Genomic DNA, 16,850 nt, shown 5'->3' on the forward strand with positions numbered 1-16,850 from the left:
GAAACCCCTCCCACCCCTGCCCCGACAGCCTCAGGCCTTCAATAGCTGGGGTCTGAATGCTGCCAACCAGCAGTGAGTTCACAGGAAGGCCCCCAGCCTCAGATGAGGGCGGGAGACTGAGCAGGGCCTCACCAAGCCGGATCCTCACGCACAGCGGGTGAGATAAGACAAGTGCCTTGTTGAAGGCCCCTAGGCATTCAGGGAGTTGTCCTGCAGCTAAGGAACTCCACTGGTTTAGACAGTGCGTCAGGGAGGTCTCTGATGAGGTCACGTCCAAACAGTCCTGAAGGAGGACCGGGCCCCAGCTGTGGGGAAGCTGGGGGAAGATCCTTCCTGCAGAAGGAATGGGAGGTGGCATGGACAGGGAAAAGCCTCTGTGGCTGGGGCAGAGTGAGAGGGGGAGGGCGGCATGGGGTGAGGTTGGACCAGGCAGTTGGACGCGACCTCGCATGACTTTTCCAGGGTGCTGGGGACTCTGCTTTGTGTTCAGAGTGCAGCAGGAGAGATGGCATTTGACTGGGTCCAGGTCCCTCGGTACAAAGGAGAAACTGAGGCTTGGAGAGGGTGAGGGCTCCGTGCAGTCAGTGAATATAAGACCCAGACAAGGAAGAATGCTGGCCAGCCACGGCAGGTCCTATGCCCACCCTGTGAGGAGGGGGCGGTGTGCCTGGGACCTGCCTGGAGTAGGGGCAATACCCTCTGCTCCCCTGGGTGCCTGTTGGAGGCCAGGCTGTGGGCATGCAGCAGGTCTGTGTTCAGGGCCACCGTTCCAGGGGCTGCGCTGAGAAGCACATCCGCATGCAAAGAGATGAAGTTGGACCCCTTACCTCACACCACATACAAAACTCACTCAAAGACCTAACTAAACATAAGAGCTAAAACTGTAAGATACTTAGGAAAAAGTGCAGGTGGAGACCCTCACAATATTGGATTTGGCAATCGTTTCTTGGATAGGACACCAAAACCACAGGCAAGTAAAGAAAAAAATAGGTAAATCAGGCTTCATCCGCGTTAAGAACTTTTGCACGTCAAAGACAACTAAGGGAGAGAAGACTCCCTGGAAGGAGGAAGGCCTGGGCTGGACCTGCCTTCCTGAGCTGGGGACCTGTCCTTGGAGGAGGAAGAGCCTCACTCCAGCTCTGGGGGACGCATGCGGATATCCAAGGGGGTCCCTGCAGCCCCGTCTCCTCCACCCCAGGCTGGTGTTCTCCGCTTCCTCTCTTGGCCTCTCGGCTCTGCTGTCACACTGTCCCTGGGCTTCCCGGTTCCATCAAGGACACACCCTGCATCTCTGAGGGTGGGGGTACAGGGGTGGGGGGGTGGAAAGGGTCTCCTTGCCGGGCCAAGCCTTTCCCAGGATGTTCTAGGTAGAAGTGACCTGGCTGGGACACTGGTCCTACTGCCCCCCCCTTCAGGGGCCTCCCTTAGCAAGCTCCTCAAAGGGCGGGGTCATCCCTTGGATCCCCCTGCCCCCTCAGGGCTCCTCAGTCCCTGGCCTGACTACAGAAGGCACCTTCTAGCAGTCCCAAGCCAGGTCCTGGGGCCACATGAAGGTGTCACGCACCCCTTCGCATCTGGACCGTGGTCCCCAAGCTTGCTCATCCCCGTCCACTGGATGGTTTGTACACGAGAAAAGGAGTAGCAGTCTGGGGACTTAGCTGGCCTGTGCCGAGACCTGTGGGTTTGGTGGCATCTTCCTGCCCCAAACAAGAAAGGAAGATGGTCATTGGATGCCCACCACTGCAAACCACCAAATCGCCACGTCCCCTAGGAGAGACACCAAGAACAGGCTCGGCAGGGGGCAAACCTCCCGCCGTGCGTCCCTGGGTCTCTCTGCTCCAACCTGGCCAGTGAAGAGCGGAGTGACCAGTGTGGAAAACAGCCCATTGTCACGCGCGCTGTGAGGAGTAGAAGATAAAGGGACGGGTTGGTGGGCCGGGCGTCCCCACCACTGTGCAGAAGGAAGCCGGCACCACGGAGCTTGGCCCCCAGCTTCCAGAAACCCACGGACGAGGCCGCGGGGCGGGGTGCACGGGGTCACGCGGGCGTTCATTCCTTCCCGGTGTATTGAGCACGGGGCCAAGGAGAGGTTGGCCATTTCTGTCTGTCTCAGATGGGAAAACACGTTTGCTACCGCTAGAGACCGGCGCGGTCCCTCAGCGGGACAAACCCCGGAGGTCCCTGGCTCCACGTGCCGGCAGGTGCACACGCCCGTGGCACCATTTCCAGAGCCCTCGCTCAGCCTGACGCCCGCGTCTAAACGAGGGAGGGGTTCTGAGTACCCCAGAGCCACGGCCAGTGTGTGTCCTTCCCACCTGGGCCACTCAGGCCTGACCCTCTCTGTCTTCTACCACAGCCAGCCCTGCCTCAAACCAGGGGACTGAGAGCCCCAGCCCCCAGCCCCGGCCCCAGCCCACCACCTCCCACACCCCTGCACCACTTCCGGACCCCCACGCCTCAGAGCAGCTGACTCCCTCCCACCTCCCCTCCTCCCTGCTCTAAACACAGCCCCTCCGCTGCCTCCCTCAGCACCCAGAAGGCTCTCTCCCTGTTGTGTTACAACTGTCTGGCCCTCTGTCTCCCAACCCGCACCCCGGTGGGGAAGTTCAAGATACGCCGGGGGAAGAAGGCAGGAACAGCTCATTCACATGACTGGGGCTACTCCGACATGGCTCCCTATGGCCCAGGCGCCCCCAGGTCCACACCCCGGTGGCAGTGGCAGGCAAGGCAGGTCTGGCCCCGGCCCGCACTGAGCCACGGGTGCCCTCTGACCTGGCTGTTCCCACGTCTGCTCACCCGTCCAGGTAACTAGCCATGTGTTGAGAGGGGGTTTTCTGCCCCTGTGCCCTGCACCCCAGGAATGCAGCACGGACCTGGCCATGCTCTTTGCTCACAGCTGGATAGCTACCTGCCAAGATTCTGGGTGCACAGGTCCTTTCTCGACGGGGGTGGGCGTGGGGAGGGGGCTGCCAGGGCGCAGAGAGAGGGCACAGTAACCACAGGGGCCCAGTGGGGGCCCTTCTCTCATTTTATTCAGGACGATCTTACCCGGAGCCCAAATGCCTCCTTCATGCTACAGTTCTGCAGTATTGAATGCAAGCTTCTCAAAGCCTGAGAGCCGCCTGTGCACTCACGTTCTCTGTGCCCCCACTCTGACCTGTGAGGACACCCACGTGCTCCAAGGCCGTTGTCACACGTCCACTCCGTTTCCTGGGGCTCCGTCTCCACACGCCCGGCACCAGGTCCTGGGGATGGTCAGGACCAAGGACGTGCGTCCCCGAAGGGAGCCAGGTCTCAGTCGCTGGCAGCCTATCGCTGAGGAGGGGTACAGCCTCAGAGGGGCAAGACGTGCTGCCCAGAGCCCCGAGGCAGGGAGGGCCGCTCAGCCACAGCGCCACCATCGCTGTGCTCCCGGTTCCCAGGGCCCTGTCTACCAGGGCCTCTCCCAGGGCCTGACAGCCATGGCCGCCACTTCCCCGGCCCACCCGCCAGCTCCCCCGCCCCCCAGCAGGCCGCAAGGCTGACTCACCACAGGTGTGCCTGCTCTGGGGGAATGAGCTCAAGGCCCTGAGGTGCCTCCACCGCCAGGTACTCTCTGGCACCTTCGACACAGGGATGCTTACTGACTGTGCGCTCATGCTGGGGTCACAGCTGGGGACGGGGTATCAGGGGCCATGAGTGCCTCCGGGGCTGACAGTCCAGAGAGGAGATGGCTCTGCAAATGAGATATGCACACCTGGGCCGGAGAGGAAGGGCCCTTGGCTTTCTCACAAGTCACGGCAGCCTTCCCGGAGGAGGCAACATCCCGGCCAGTGCTGGGAGGGTCTGGAGGGTGATGGCAAAGGACGCTGTTAGGGAGGTGGGGTGGGAGTGATTAGGAAGGGCCGGGGTAGGAGGACCGGGAAGGGGGTCTAGCAAGGAATTCTTTATCCTGCGGGAAGGGGAAGATGGGAAGTGTCTTAGTAACACAGGTGAGCTTGCATACTAGGTATGTCACAAGTTGTGCACAACAGTTTGGAGAGGGCAGGACCAACATGAAGACCAGCTCGCTGGCTCCTGGCACAATCTGGGGGGAAGGAATTTGGTGGTCTGGTCATGGAAGGGGAGAGGGGCTGGCAGGGGGTGGGATGTCTGGGACTCGTGCTCAGGAGTGGGAAGAACAGGGCAGGTCAAGAGTAACACCCCAGCCTCGGGATTGGGTAGCCGGCAACTGGCAGTTCCACTGGGGACGCAAGGGGTCTGCAGGTCCGTGGGATCAGGGGGTGGGCAGGAGCCCAGTTTGGGTCCCGCTGGGTTCCGGGTGCCATGAGACTGCCCCAGAGGTGCAGACCTGGGCATCGTCGTGTGCAGGGATATTGAAGCCCAGGGATGGCGGAGGCAACCCAGGAGAGGGGCACCCGGGGGGCAGGGCCTGCATCGGGTGTGGATGCCGGCACTTACAGCCTGTGGCCAGGGGTTCTATGGAGGAGCTGGCAGAGAGGGGGGCGTGCAGAGGGGCGTCGGGGAGACCCAGAGCGCCACCGCGGGGTGAAGGCCGCTGGGAGGTCAGGTGATACGAGGGTGGCCCCCATGTCCCCGTTTGGGTTTAGCATTGAAAGCCCCTTCCTGCAAGACCCAGAGGTTCCACTCCGAGGCGCAGACTCCAAAGAACTGAAACCAGGCGCTCCTACACCAGCAGGCCGTACGCGCTCACACAACTGTTCCCGACAGGCGGAACGCGGGGACTATGCACAGGTCGTCAGCACAGATGCGGACACACGGACGGGTCCGGCCAGATGGCGGACAGCCGCGAGGCCACACAGGGACTTGAAGCCCTGATGCCCGCCGTGACCAGGATAGACCTTGAGAGTGTGCGGAGCGAGAGAAGCCAGGCGCAGAGCCCACGTGGGGGTGGGATTCCACGCGTGTGAAACATCCAGAGACACACACAGGCCGGCGGTCCCGGGGGGCTGGGGGTGGGGAGTGCGTGGTTTGTGAGCACAACTTCCTTTGGGGGGAAACCCGTGTTCTGGAACCCCACAGCGCTGTAGGCACACCGAATGACGCTGAGCTCTTCACCTGAAACTGGTTACAGTGGCAAGTTTAGGGTATTATGTATTTTTACCACGATGATAATAATAATACCACAAAAGGCCTTAAGTCTTGCCAGGACGGTGGGTCAGGACCACCTGGTGGGGGTTGCTGGTGACTTGAGGAAACCAGCCGCAGGGCTGTGGGGTGCTGGTGTGGTGGGAGGACCAGAAACCGGTCCTGGAGACCAGAGCCACTTGCTAGGGAGCAGGGGAACAGGGTCGAGGAGGGAGTTCTGTCTGGTTTTTAGATGGGAGATGTTGGACGTGTGTTTAGCTGCTGATGACCAGGTCACCAGATGCAATGAGGTAAAACCCCACATTTCTGGGACGTCTGGCTGGCTCAGTCAGTAGGGCATGTGACTGGATCTCGGGGTTGAGCCCCATGTTGGGTGTGGAGATTGCTTAAAAGTACAATCTCAAAAAAAAAAAAAAAGGAAAAGCTAAGTAAGCTTAATAAATAAAGCCTCACCACCACCAATTAGAAAAACAGCAAAGCCTGAAAAGCCGGTTGGCCGAGGAAGACCAGAGACCAGTGACTCACAGAAGAGGGATCAAGATCAGGGATAAACAGAGGGGGAAACTGAGGCCCATGCAGGGTGAGATGGAGACTGTGGGAGTGGGGGGGCAGGGCAGGGCGTGTGCCGGGAGTTTGGAGAGCAGATCCTAACCCCCTGCCCCTGAGCACTCGCCTGCCCAGGTTCCGTGGTGGGTCAGGGCGTGTGTGTCCCTGCTGGGTTCTCACAGCTTCTGCGTGGGATTAAACTGCATCCCCCAAATCCATGTGTTCAGGCCCTGACCCCCAGTGCCACTGTATTTGGAGGTAGGGCTTTCAGGAGGTCGTGAGGTTAAGTGCGGTCACAGGAGGTGCCCCAATCCTGCTAAGAAGAGGAAGAGAGGGCTTGCTGTCTCTCCTCCGTGTGAACACGGCATCTGCAGGCCAGGGAAGGACTCACCAGACCCCAACCACCGGGGCACCTTGACCTCAGACTTCTCGCCCCAGGACTCTGAGGACTGTCTGCTGCTTAAGTCCCGGGCTGCGGCTTTGTTGTGACAGCGCGGCAGACTGAGACACCCTCCCCGCGGCTCCGAGGCCTGGGAAGGTGCCCGTCCCTGACGGTCACGGTGCGTGCCTGCATCCAGCCTGGTGGTGCCCCCCGCGGGGCTGCCGTCTAAACAGTGCCCTCTGGCGGCCGTGGTGGGAGAGCGAGGGGCCGGGAGAGGAGGGCTGGCCGGCAACCCTGAGAAGGAGGGCGGTCAGGGGGCCGAGGGGCCCCACCCGGGGCAGGGGCAACGTTTTATTCAGGTCGCAGTTCGGGTGCTTAGGAATCGGCATGAGCCTTAGGGCAGGCGTGCTGAGTGAGCGCGGGCTGTGGGGTTCTCGAACCGGGGTGCTCTACCTGACAGGGCTCAGAGCTGGGGGAGCCCAGCTGATTGGCTGCCTCGTCCTCCAGGAAGGCACAGGCTCCCAGAGCCGGTGGAGGAAGCTGCGGCAGGAAGCAGGAATGTCCTGCAGGAGCCAGATGCCCGAGGCTGAGAGCCAGCCGTGGGGGGGGCCCCTGCATGGCTAGGGACAGGTCTTCTGTTTGGAGTAAGGGTGTGGGGTAGGGAAGGCGAGAAAGCCCAGCCTGTGCTCCAGCCCCAGCGATCCTGCATGCTGAATGTTCAGGCAGTCTGGGTGGGCCACAAGCCACACAGTACAGAGTTCTAGGGCCAAGTCTACCCTGACTGGCCGTGAGGCCCCGGTAAGGTCATGAGCTTCATGGTGCCAAGTCATCTAGCCTGGGCATCGAGGTCACTGATGCTGGCCTGGGTCTGCTGCAAATTCTTGTCCTGGGCTCCCCCTCGAAATCAGCAGGTGATAAATGCGTTGTCGCTTGATAACTGGGTCGGACTATGGCGTATACTGCCTCCCAAACCCAAAGACGCCTCTTCTTTGGTGGCAGGACGTGCAACATATAAGTTGTCCTTCGTCCTGGAAGGGATGGCTCAACGTGCCCCAAAGCACCATATCCTAAAATCTTCACCCACGAATCGCGCCCCTGGCCGGCGTGTGTCTTACCGAGGCGTGCGCTCCAGTCCAACAACCCTGATGTCACCAGGGTAGAGGACCAATGGGATGTGCTGCAGGACGGCCACGTGATCGCGGGCAAGGCCACGGGTGCGCACCGCTGTCCTTCCCTACGGTCCTTCTCCTCCTTTCTGACGTTCGGAAAGAACACATTCGCCACATTAACAGCCACATTCCAAGTGCCCAGGGCGGTTGATCTGTCCTAGTAAAGACACCAGCACAGCATCCAGACACCCACCAGGACCCGTGTGGTTCCTGCAGGGACTAGACCGGTAAATCCAGTGGGGGCGTGAGGAGGCCGACCACCCCGCGTCACTGAAGGCTGCGAGCATGACCCTAAGTCTGCCCCTCCCCAGGATGTGCCCCTGCCTCTGATTTACCGACTCAGACCGGAGCCCAGCAGAGGCATTGCCACGGGCTTCTGCTTTGCCGGCCCAGCATCACGGCTCCCAGTGCATCCGAGAGCTCCCTCTGGGAAATCCAGAGGCTCACTGGTCTCCCCTCCTTCCAGAGTGCTGGGCTGGAGGGGGCCTCAGTTTCCCCCCGACAGCACTTCGTAGTCAGTCTAGCTGCAGCACCTGCTTTTCACCTCGCTAACTTTTGGTGGGGTTTCTATTTGTGACCGGGGTCCCTGGTCTTGCATTTCTGCTGGTGCTCTGCAGATGCTGATTTCAGCCCAGGTCCTAACTAAACATCTGATCACATTTAAAGAAAACACGTGGAGCCCGGAACCAGGGGCAGCAGGGTCTGGGGCCCTCCGGGTCGGGACCTGCCAGGAGCAGTGCTCTCTGCCGCCCCCTTCCGGCCGCGTCCTGCAAGCCTGGAGCCCTCACTCGGGGGCGGGGGGGGCAGTCTTCTGTTCACCTTGGTGGGGGGCCCACACGGAGTGCCCAGTCTGCGACAGGCGCCAGCTCCGCCCACGCCCCCGCGGGTCCAGAGTCGAACCAGAGACACAGCCCTGCCCTCCAAGGGCTCCTGGAAAGGCTGGTGCTTTGGGGGAACAGCAATGCAGCTGCCCCCAGGCTGGGCAGAGTGAGGGGCCAGTGGGGCCGCCCCCAGGGCACCGGGGACTTGAGCCCAGAGCCGCGTCTGCAGGTGAGCTGTGGAGTGTGGGGACATGGGAACAAGCTTCTGCCAGGACCGTGGGGTGCCGACCTCGGCACCCTGACCTGCGCGCCCTGACCCCAGCACACTGACCTCCGTGCCCGGACCTGCGCACCCTGATCTCCACGCCCTGACTTCTGCTCCTTGACCTGCGTGCCCCGCCCCGAGCTGCGCGCACTGACCTGTGCCCCTGACCTCTGCTCTCTGACCCGCACGCACTGACCTCGGCGCCCTGACCTCTGCTCCTTGACCTGCGCACCCTGACCCCAGCGCACTGACCTCCGCTGCGTGACATGCGCGCACGCTGACCTGTTACGGCTTAAAACGACAGGCCTGCAGTACCCCCTCGTGGCCACACGGGGGCGGCAGGGCCCGCGCGCCCGGGGCAGGAGGGGCGTGGCCAAGGCGGGCTGCAGGCGGGACCAGGTCCCCTAACACCTGGCCGGGGTGCCCCCAGCGGCTGGGCTCAGGGACTCCCAGGGTGGCGATGGACGGGCGCTGTAAACGCCATCCACCGCCGACTCGAGCTTCCCCGTCGGCCTTGAGGGTCTCCAGAAGCTGCGTACGTTTGTGCTCGGGAAGGCACGCTCACCTGGTGTAAGGCGTTCTTGGAGCGTAAAACGCCTACAGCACTGGTCAACCTTCGGGAGGTACAGCAAAGGAGGTGAAGCAACCTGTCCCACACTAGACGTTCCACACTCCACGAGCCCAGGGACATCTGTCCGTCTGTGGCTACATTCTCCCAGGGTCTAGGACAGTGTCTGGCGGGGGCTGGCTCCGCAGCGAGTGTCTAAGGGATGAAGGAGGGAGTCCACCAAACCCTTGCTGAAAGGTCCGCACTGAGAGCTGAATCAACAGACCAGGACAGGAGCGGCGAACGTTCCACCTTTGCACCCGTGGTTCTCCACCTGTCGTCCGAGCTGCCCGTGGCTCTGGCACTTCCATCCTCCTCCCACCCCGGAAGGGGATGGTCAAGGCCCAGAGGAAAAGACCAAAGGCCTCTGCTCCTTGTGCTGGGTTTTAAGTGCTGGACTTTGTTTATTTGAATACTTTATTTATTTAAGAGAGAGAGAGAGAATGCACAAAGTGGGAGGGGCAGAGGGAGCAGCAGACTCCCCGCTGAACAGGGAGTCCCACGTGGGCCTCAATCCCAGGACAAAGGACCTGAGCCGAAGGCAGACGCTTCACCCACTGGGCCACCCAGGCGTCCCCGTGTTAGACTTTATATTCCCCAGTGGTGTTAGATGCGCCCAGATACCCCATCTTCCTTAGCTCGCCCCTGGTGGGTTCTGTGCTGTCGGTGCTGGGGCGGGAGGTCCTGCCTGCCCGCCTCCCCGCCTCCCTCCCCGCCTCCCCACCTGCCTGCCCCGCCCCAGCTGTTTGCTCTGGGTCCTTGTCTTGGGTCAAATTCCCTCCAAGCAGAGCTCCCGTTGGTTGGTCAGGGATTCTGCGTTCGGGGATCCCCCTTTCACTGAACACGGTGCCTTTGGGGTCCAGCTATGTGGCTGAGTGAAACCTGCTTTGTTGCTTCCTCTTCTCTCGGAGGCTCCCCTGTTTTGATGATCCAGGGTCTTACCCTCCGTGTAAGAACCTTCTCTGGGGTCTTGCACCGGGAGCCAAGGTAGGGCCAGAGCACAGGGCCCCCTCACTTCACCAGGTCCTCTCACCGCACCGGAGCAGTGTGATCCGTGTCTGTCTCCCAATCTCTGGGAGTGGCGGGAAGGGCGTCATACGGCAAACCACGTGATGAAGGGTCTTGCGAGGGGGAGCCGAGTCTGGATTATCCGGTGGGCCCTAGAGCAGACAAGATCTTTAAAGATTTAAAGATTATTTTAAAGATTTCGTTATTTATTGAGAGAGAGAGAGTGATGGGAGGGGCAGAGGGAGAGGGAGAATCCCAAGCAGATCTTTCCTTTCTTATAGTGACTCTGGTCTGGTGGTGACATTGGCTTCTTAGGGCAAGGTGTGTGGGTTTCACTCTTTGCCTCTTTTTGGGGGAAGATCTTGTTTAAAACTGGGCTAATATATGGCTTAAAATTTTGATAGAACCCATCTTTAAAATATCCATGCCTGGTGCTTTTCTTTTCTTTAAAATAATTTTAACGGTCCTATTTTTCATGATGATTTCCACAATTGTTATTTCCATGTTCCCTCTGCAGCACCAGGTTTACGAGATATAATCTACATCCGTAAAATCCAGCCATTTTACTGTGTGGGTCTAGGCGCTCGGAGAAACGCACGGACCCGGGGAACAATCACTTCACTCCAGACTTCCCCTGTGCCCCTTTGTGGCTGAGCCCTCTGTCACCCTGGCCTCTGGCAGCTGATGACATGTTTTCTGCCCTATAATCATACCCTTTCCAGAACGTCATGTACATGGGACCACACGGCGTTTGCAGTCCAGGCTCCTGGCTTCACATCATGCCTTTGAGGTTTATTCGTATCGCTCTGCCCAGACTTGCTCTGTTCTGTCCATTCCGTGGATGCACTGACTGTGTACCTGTGGTTTTTTATTTTTGTTTTGTTTTAATTTGAAGGGCTTTTTGTTGTTGTTTTCCCATGAATTCCCTGTTGCAGGTTTTCGGTGACTTTGCATAGAGCCAACCTGCATGTTTGCACCGGGTCTCTCTGTGAATGCAAGCTTTCACCTCCCTCGCTCATGGCCCGTCCCTGCTTAACTTCACCCTCACCAGCCTTTGGCTTGATCAGCTTTGTAAAATACTGTTTTCATAGGTGCATTTGTCCTAACTTGCATTTTCCTAATGACGAATGATGTCGAGTACTTTTCCACACGCCTGTTTGACATTCCCGAGGCTCCTTCTGTGAAGTGTGTAAATCTTTTCAGGATTTCTTTCCTTGGGTTTTGTTTTCTCATCGTGGAATTTGGACAATGCTTCTATGTTCTGGGTGCAAGTGTTTCATCTTCTGCAAATGTCTCCCCTCCTGCGACTTCCCTCTTCTGTTTCCATTGAGTGTTTTTTAATGAGCATTTTAAAAATTTGAACCAAGTCCAACTTATCAAAAGAACTTCATAACGAATCATGCTATCTTTTGTCTAGCATTTGCCTGCAATGCCTTTTCTGCCCTCTTCCCTTCAACTTTTGCTTCTGTCTTGCAAGCAGTGTGCATCTGGATGTGTTTTATATCCACCTCCGATACCGGTGTTTTTTCCAGTAAGTTCACTCACTCTGTGCTTATTACAATGGCCAGTATGCTCAGACTGATTCCTACCATCTTAATTCATTATTTTGTATTGTTCAACTATCCCCGTTTCTTTTTCTCCCTTTCTTGCCTGTTTTCTAGAATAAGTGTCCACAGGAAGGGGGACCGAGTCCGTGCCTCCTGCCTCCTGGTCTGAGTTTGCTAATTCTTTCACCTGCTTGATATCATCTGGACTGTTGGTCCCGGGTTACCTTGGACCTATCTTCTCTTTGTCTCTGATGCTATCTTTTAAAAAAAAGATAACAGTAACCTCAATCATGATACTTGATTTCTTTTGCTGAATATCTCTCTTGCAACATTTTCCTTTAACAGTTTTATCTAAACTGTTTCAAAGGCTGGCAAAGGTTTGCGAGGCGATGCCCGTTCCTGAGGATATACTTATGTGGCTCTTAAAGGGACGTTTGCTCGGTTCTAAATGATTTCTGTTCCCCTCGAGCGACATGCAGAACGGCGAGCGTATGCCTGTGTGCGTCTCGGTGCTGGCCGGCGCCTGGCCGCAGGCCTTCCTCAGCCTGTTGGAGAGGTTGGAATTCCTCATGACCAGAGCCCACTGCCTCCTCGAGGGCTGAGCTTTTTCACATTCTCACATTGAATCATGAAACACGTCCCCTGGGACTCAAACTGGGACTATCCAGACAGACGGGGTCTCCTCAAAAGATGCCTGCATTCTGAGGGAAGACCCTGTTTGCATTTCTAGGCTTCGCATCCGGCTGCACCTGTGGGAGGCCCCCCACCCAGGGCACCTGCTGGCACGAGGCCCAAGATCTTTTCCGGTGCCTCCTGCCCCATTCGGGGGTGGGGACTGCTGAAGGGAGCAGAGAGCCAGGGCCTGACAGAGGACAGGAGTGGGCCCATCACCCAGTACTCTCCTGCCCTGCCGTGGGGCTCCCCAGCGCCCTACCCCATGCTGTGCGCCCTGGCTCTATTTGTCTAAAACCAGCAGGAGCAGAAAAGACCTGGGCTCCCGTCTCCTGCCCTGAGGTTGGGACTGGGGTTCTCACCCCTTCTTCTGGGCACTGTGGGACCTCCTGGCATCTCTCTGTCCTCCCTGGGGCAGGGGGCTCCTTGGCTCAGCTGCGGTGCGGCCTGGGCTGGGCCAGGGGCCTGGGGGTCATGCCCCATTGCCTAAGCTCTTCTTGTGACACAGTGGTACCTCAGGGAGCGGCTGAGGCCAATGGAGTATGGGTCTCCCAGAGGGTCTCAGACAAGTTTCCTGGCAGCCTGAGGACCCTGGGCCCTGGACACCCCCTCATTTCCCCTCTCTTGTGTGAGCACAGGAGGCCAAGACACTCTCCGTGAAAGAAAGATAAAGTACAACTTGGTAGGACATTCAAGCCTGGCTCGGGCACCACCCATGAATCCCAGACAGAATGGAACAATGCCCATTGCAAGGAACTCCAGAAATTCTGGTCCCGAGATGTCCCAGCTTAGCCTCAATGTCCGATGGGAAGCAGGGCATGGAACACGCTAGTCTGCTCAGAACACCCCGACCCCCAGGAGTGACTGGGGCCCAGAAAGCAGGACCGTGGGCCAGCGGGATGACACCAGGGCCGAGGGCAGATGGCTCCAAGTTCATCTCTGCCACAGCCTGAAGTCACTTCCCTGAGACAGCAGCCAGCTTGGGCCCCCTTTTCACCAAATTTCTCACTCTCTGCCGACATCAAGCTCATGACTGTGTCCTTCGTGATGGGACCCACTCCCAAAGTGTGGCCCCGGGAGCTTTCCTCCTCCGCCTGCCCAGGGTTCAGCCAGCCTGCCAGGCAGAGGACAGCAAGGCTGTGCCCTGTCACCACCGGCCCCACGGAAGGAGGAGCCCTGTTGGCTGCAGAGTGTCCCCCCGAGAAGCCTGACCCACCCTGGCCACTTCCTGTGTTATTAGAATAAATGGGGGCCCTGGAGGGATAGTCTGGGAAGGAACTGCCGTGGAGAAAGCTAGTACTGGGGTCTGAGCTCTCCCCCACCCTGCAGATGCTGTGGCTGCTGGTTCTGACCTCCCCCTGGCTGGGGGGCTCTGTGCCTGTGATCCCGGGTGAGTCTGATCCCCTCCAATGTGCTCAGGGCCCCTGGGACTCACCCAGGGGGAATGGGGACTGTCCTTTAGGGAAAAGCTTCCCTTGTCCCTGCCTTTTTTTTTTTTTAAGATTTTATTTATTTATTTGACAGAGACACAGCCAGCGAGAGAGGGAACACAAGCAGGGGGAGTGGGAGAGGAAGAAGCAGGCTCCCAGCGGAGGAGCCTGATGTGGGGCTCGATCCCAGGACGCTGGGATCATGCTCTGAGCCGAAGGCAGACGCTTAACGACTGCCCCTCCCTTGTCCCTTCCTGAGCTCTGGGAAGGTCATCGTCTGGGCCCCTGACAGCCCCTGAACTTGCTTCCACAGACTCCAGCCCAGGGCGTGAGCTGGTGGGCATCGTGGGGGGCTGCGATGTCTCAGCCCGGAGGTATCCGTGGCAGGTCAGCCTGAGGTTCTATCGTATGGACCACGGCCTGTGGCAGCACAGCTGCGGGGGCTCCCTCATCCATGCCCAGTGGGTGCTGACGGCTGCCCACTGCGTTGAGCCGTGAGTAGTGCCGCCCCCTTCCCGGGGCTGTGCGTGCGTGCGTGTGTGTGCACGCGTGTATGTGTGCAGGGTCCTTCTGCAGGAGGCGAGCTTCCTGGACCCCAGCTCTCGGTGCCCCCAGCCTGCCCTGAGAAGCCCTGGCTCCCCTCTCTCCAGGGAGGACCTGGAGGCTGGCGCCTTCAGGGTCCAGGTCGGCCAGCTGAGGCTCTATGACCACGACCAGCTGCACAGGGTGGCCGAGATCATCCGCCACCCCAAGTTCAACGCGAGCCTGTCCGCGGAGGGAGGCGCGGACATCGCCCTGCTCAGACTGGAGGACCCCCTGACTCTCTCTGAGGATGTCAACCTGGTCTCCCTCCCGGCAGCCTCCCTGAGGGTCCCCTGGAGGAAGATGTGCTGGGTGACCGGCTGGGGTGACATCGCGGATGACGGTAGGTAGTAGGGAGCCTAGGAAGGATGAGGGGCGGGGGGGGCTGGGCCTTTATAGAATCGGCTTACCGCATGCACCTTCTGGGATCCCAAGGGTGGGCTGTGATGCCAGGGTTTGGACAGGAAGTTTCTGGAAGAGACCTCAGGAACTGGGAACTTGCTCTGGGCAGGCACGTCCCCCCGCCGGATCCCACCTGGACTCTGGCCACCACAGTCAGAGGGCAGCTGGGGGCCGTCGTGTCATGGGGAAGAAATCCAGGCTCACTAGTTTGGGTGACCCACCAAGGTCACGGCTCCTCTGCCGCTGAGGCAGAATTTTCCCGGGGGGACTGTGGGTCCTGCTGTGGACAGGGCACGGGAGCCCAGACTCTGCGAGGGACTCCTGCGTCCTGGAGCTGGAAGGGCATCCGGACCTTTAGGTGCCGTGTGGCCAGTCCCGAGCATGGTGGACGTGGGGAAACAGTACCAGGTCCGGTGCTGGACCCCAGGGTGAGGACTGGCAATGGGAGGTGCCCATGCCCCCCCGATGGGCAGGGGAGACTCCGCACAAGTGGAAGGCGTATGTGTGCGATGGGAAGAAGGGGAGACCCTGGTTCTCACGCAGTGCCCCCCCCCCAGTGCCGCTGCCCCCTCCCTACCGCCTGCAGGAGGTGGCAGTGCCCATCGTGGGTAACAAGGAGTGTAATTACCACTATCAGAACTCTTCCGACAGCCACGGTCAGATCATCAAGGGTGACATGCTGTGTGCTGGGAGCGAGGGCCGGGACTCCTGCCAGGTGAGGCCCCAGGAGGCCCTGGCCACTTCCTCTGTCCCCTTCTGGCCCAGGAGTGTGGGACCTTTGCCATGGGGACGTGGGAAGCTCTCGCTGAGGGCCTCCTCTCCCCGCAGATGGACTCTGGGGGCCCCCTGGTGTGCCGCTGGAATTGCACCTGGATCCAGGTCGGAATCGTGAGCTGGGGCCAGGGGTGTGGTCACCGCGACTTCCCTGGGGTGTATACCCGCGTCATGAGCTACGTGTCCTGGATCTGCCGGCATGTCCCTCTGTTCCTCGAACCCTAGGAGGGACGACGCCCCATCCTTTTTTCAGCACCATGTGCTCCCTGCAGGGGCGCAGGGGAGCAGGGGTGAGACCCCCCGCAGGGAGAACAGGGTGGGGAAAGCCCAGGAATTGTGCTGGGAATTGGATTCTTATTAAACGTGGTGGGAAAACCTCCCAAGGCTGCACCCATGCTTGACTCTGGTGCGTCTCGGGGCTCAGGGGGTCTGCTGGCCGGGCCTGCCTGTTGGGGTCCCTGGTGCAGCATCTCCAGGCCAGGAAGAGAGGAGAGGGAAGGGCTCCGGGGGCAGGTTTCTGTGCTTCTCTCCCCAAAAGAACGAAAGAAGTCGGCTGGGATGGGTGCTGTTCTCAGCCCTAGGTTCCCCTCCCTCCTCTCCGTCTCCCTCAGGCCCCACTTAAGCCACAGCTGAGGCAAGGCTCTGGATCCAGGGGAGACCCGTGGGGTCCTCCCCACTGTGGTGCAGAACCCTCCTCACCCCCACCCCTGCACAGTGTGGCAGGCCGGTTCCACAGACCATTCCCTCCCTTTCCCCAGCTCCTTTTCTGGACGTTAAAAGTCCTGTCCAATGAGCCAAAATGTTCCTGGTTCATTCCGAAAACGTGTCCTGCAAGCCTTGGCCTCCTAAGGTCCTTCCTGTGAACAAGGACAACTTCACCAGGAAAACAGGGTCCCCTTTGGCATCTCTGCATTTTCTGGCTGTTATGGTGACGTGGCAGCCAGTCCTTCATGCCACACAGCTTTCCATCACAGTCTAGAACGATCAGACCTACCGCGCACTCAAGTCCGTATCAGGGCCACCAGGCCACTCCCCGCCCTGCTCCTGACCGCTCAGAAACCAGGAATCTCCGCTCGGCCCCTCCCCTCCGGCCCCTGCCACCTTCACAAAAACCAGATAAACATTAAACTGAAAGGATGCTACCAGAGCCCACGGCTTTCTTGCTCCTGATTCATTTGCAGCCCACGGATCAGGACACGAGAGCCTGGAGACCCCTGGCAAACAGGCTGGGGTCTCCTGCGCATCCCTGCACTGCAGACGTGGGGGTCTGAAAAGCGGCAGCCCCCCGGTCTGCAGCAGGACCATCCAGGCAGGGGGCCTTCTCTTCAGGATGTTGGGGAACCCCTTCTTAGGGGTCCAGGCGGGTCCAGGGGTCCCATGTCCTCGGTGTGGGCTGGCTGAGCCACGGCAGGAGCCGGGAGAAGCGTGCTGGGAGCAGGGCTGCTGAGGGCAGACGAGGTGGGGGGTTGGCTGTGGGGGTCGGTGGGGGTCAGCGGCAGCCGTGTGGGTGCCACAGCGACAGTGTGGTGAGACAGCTCTTGGTGCCCGGGAGCACCC

The 16,850-nt window shown here is 59.6% G+C and overlaps 1 protein-coding gene and 1 long non-coding RNA gene across 2 annotated transcripts; one reads left to right on the forward strand and one right to left on the reverse strand.

Annotated features, from left to right (window-relative positions):
* Positions 1–3,175: 3,175 nt before the first annotated feature.
* On the reverse strand, positions 3,176–9,248 carry LOC117804204. The gene is made up of 4 exons (XR_004628547.1): positions 8,837–9,248; positions 7,132–7,342; positions 3,530–3,715; positions 3,176–3,315 (listed from the first exon to the last, which is right to left on the reverse strand). It is a non-coding gene; the product is annotated as an uncharacterized LOC117804204 (long non-coding RNA).
* A 492-nt stretch (positions 9,249–9,740) lies between these two features.
* On the forward strand, positions 9,741–15,755 carry LOC100465078 (mastin). The gene is made up of 6 exons (XM_034669605.1): positions 9,741–9,865; positions 13,435–13,495; positions 13,849–14,029; positions 14,186–14,460; positions 15,077–15,234; positions 15,348–15,755. Exons 2-6 carry the CDS (start codon positions 13,435–13,437, stop codon positions 15,516–15,518), a joined length of 846 nt encoding a protein of 281 aa, XP_034525496.1. The 5' UTR covers positions 9,741–9,865; the 3' UTR covers positions 15,519–15,755.
* Positions 15,756–16,850: the final 1,095 nt, after the last annotated feature.

This window comes from Ailuropoda melanoleuca, chromosome 10 (assembly GCF_002007445.2).
Source record: "Ailuropoda melanoleuca isolate Jingjing chromosome 10, ASM200744v2, whole genome shotgun sequence".
In the NCBI taxonomy this organism is placed as follows: domain Eukaryota; kingdom Metazoa; phylum Chordata; class Mammalia; order Carnivora; family Ursidae; genus Ailuropoda; species Ailuropoda melanoleuca.

Excerpts from the sequence above, each read along its gene's own strand:
- LOC100465078 (XM_034669605.1), top strand. The coding sequence starts at position 13,435 with ATGCTGTGGCTGCTGGTTCTGACCTCCCCCTGGCTGGGGGGCTCTGTG. Across the intron at positions 14,461-15,076 it reads GGGTGACATCGCGGATGACG|TGCCGCTGCCCCCTCCCTAC; the intron begins GTAGGTAGTAGG and ends CCCCCCCCCCAG. Across the intron at positions 15,235-15,347 it reads AGGGCCGGGACTCCTGCCAG|ATGGACTCTGGGGGCCCCCT; the intron begins GTGAGGCCCCAG and ends CTCTCCCCGCAG.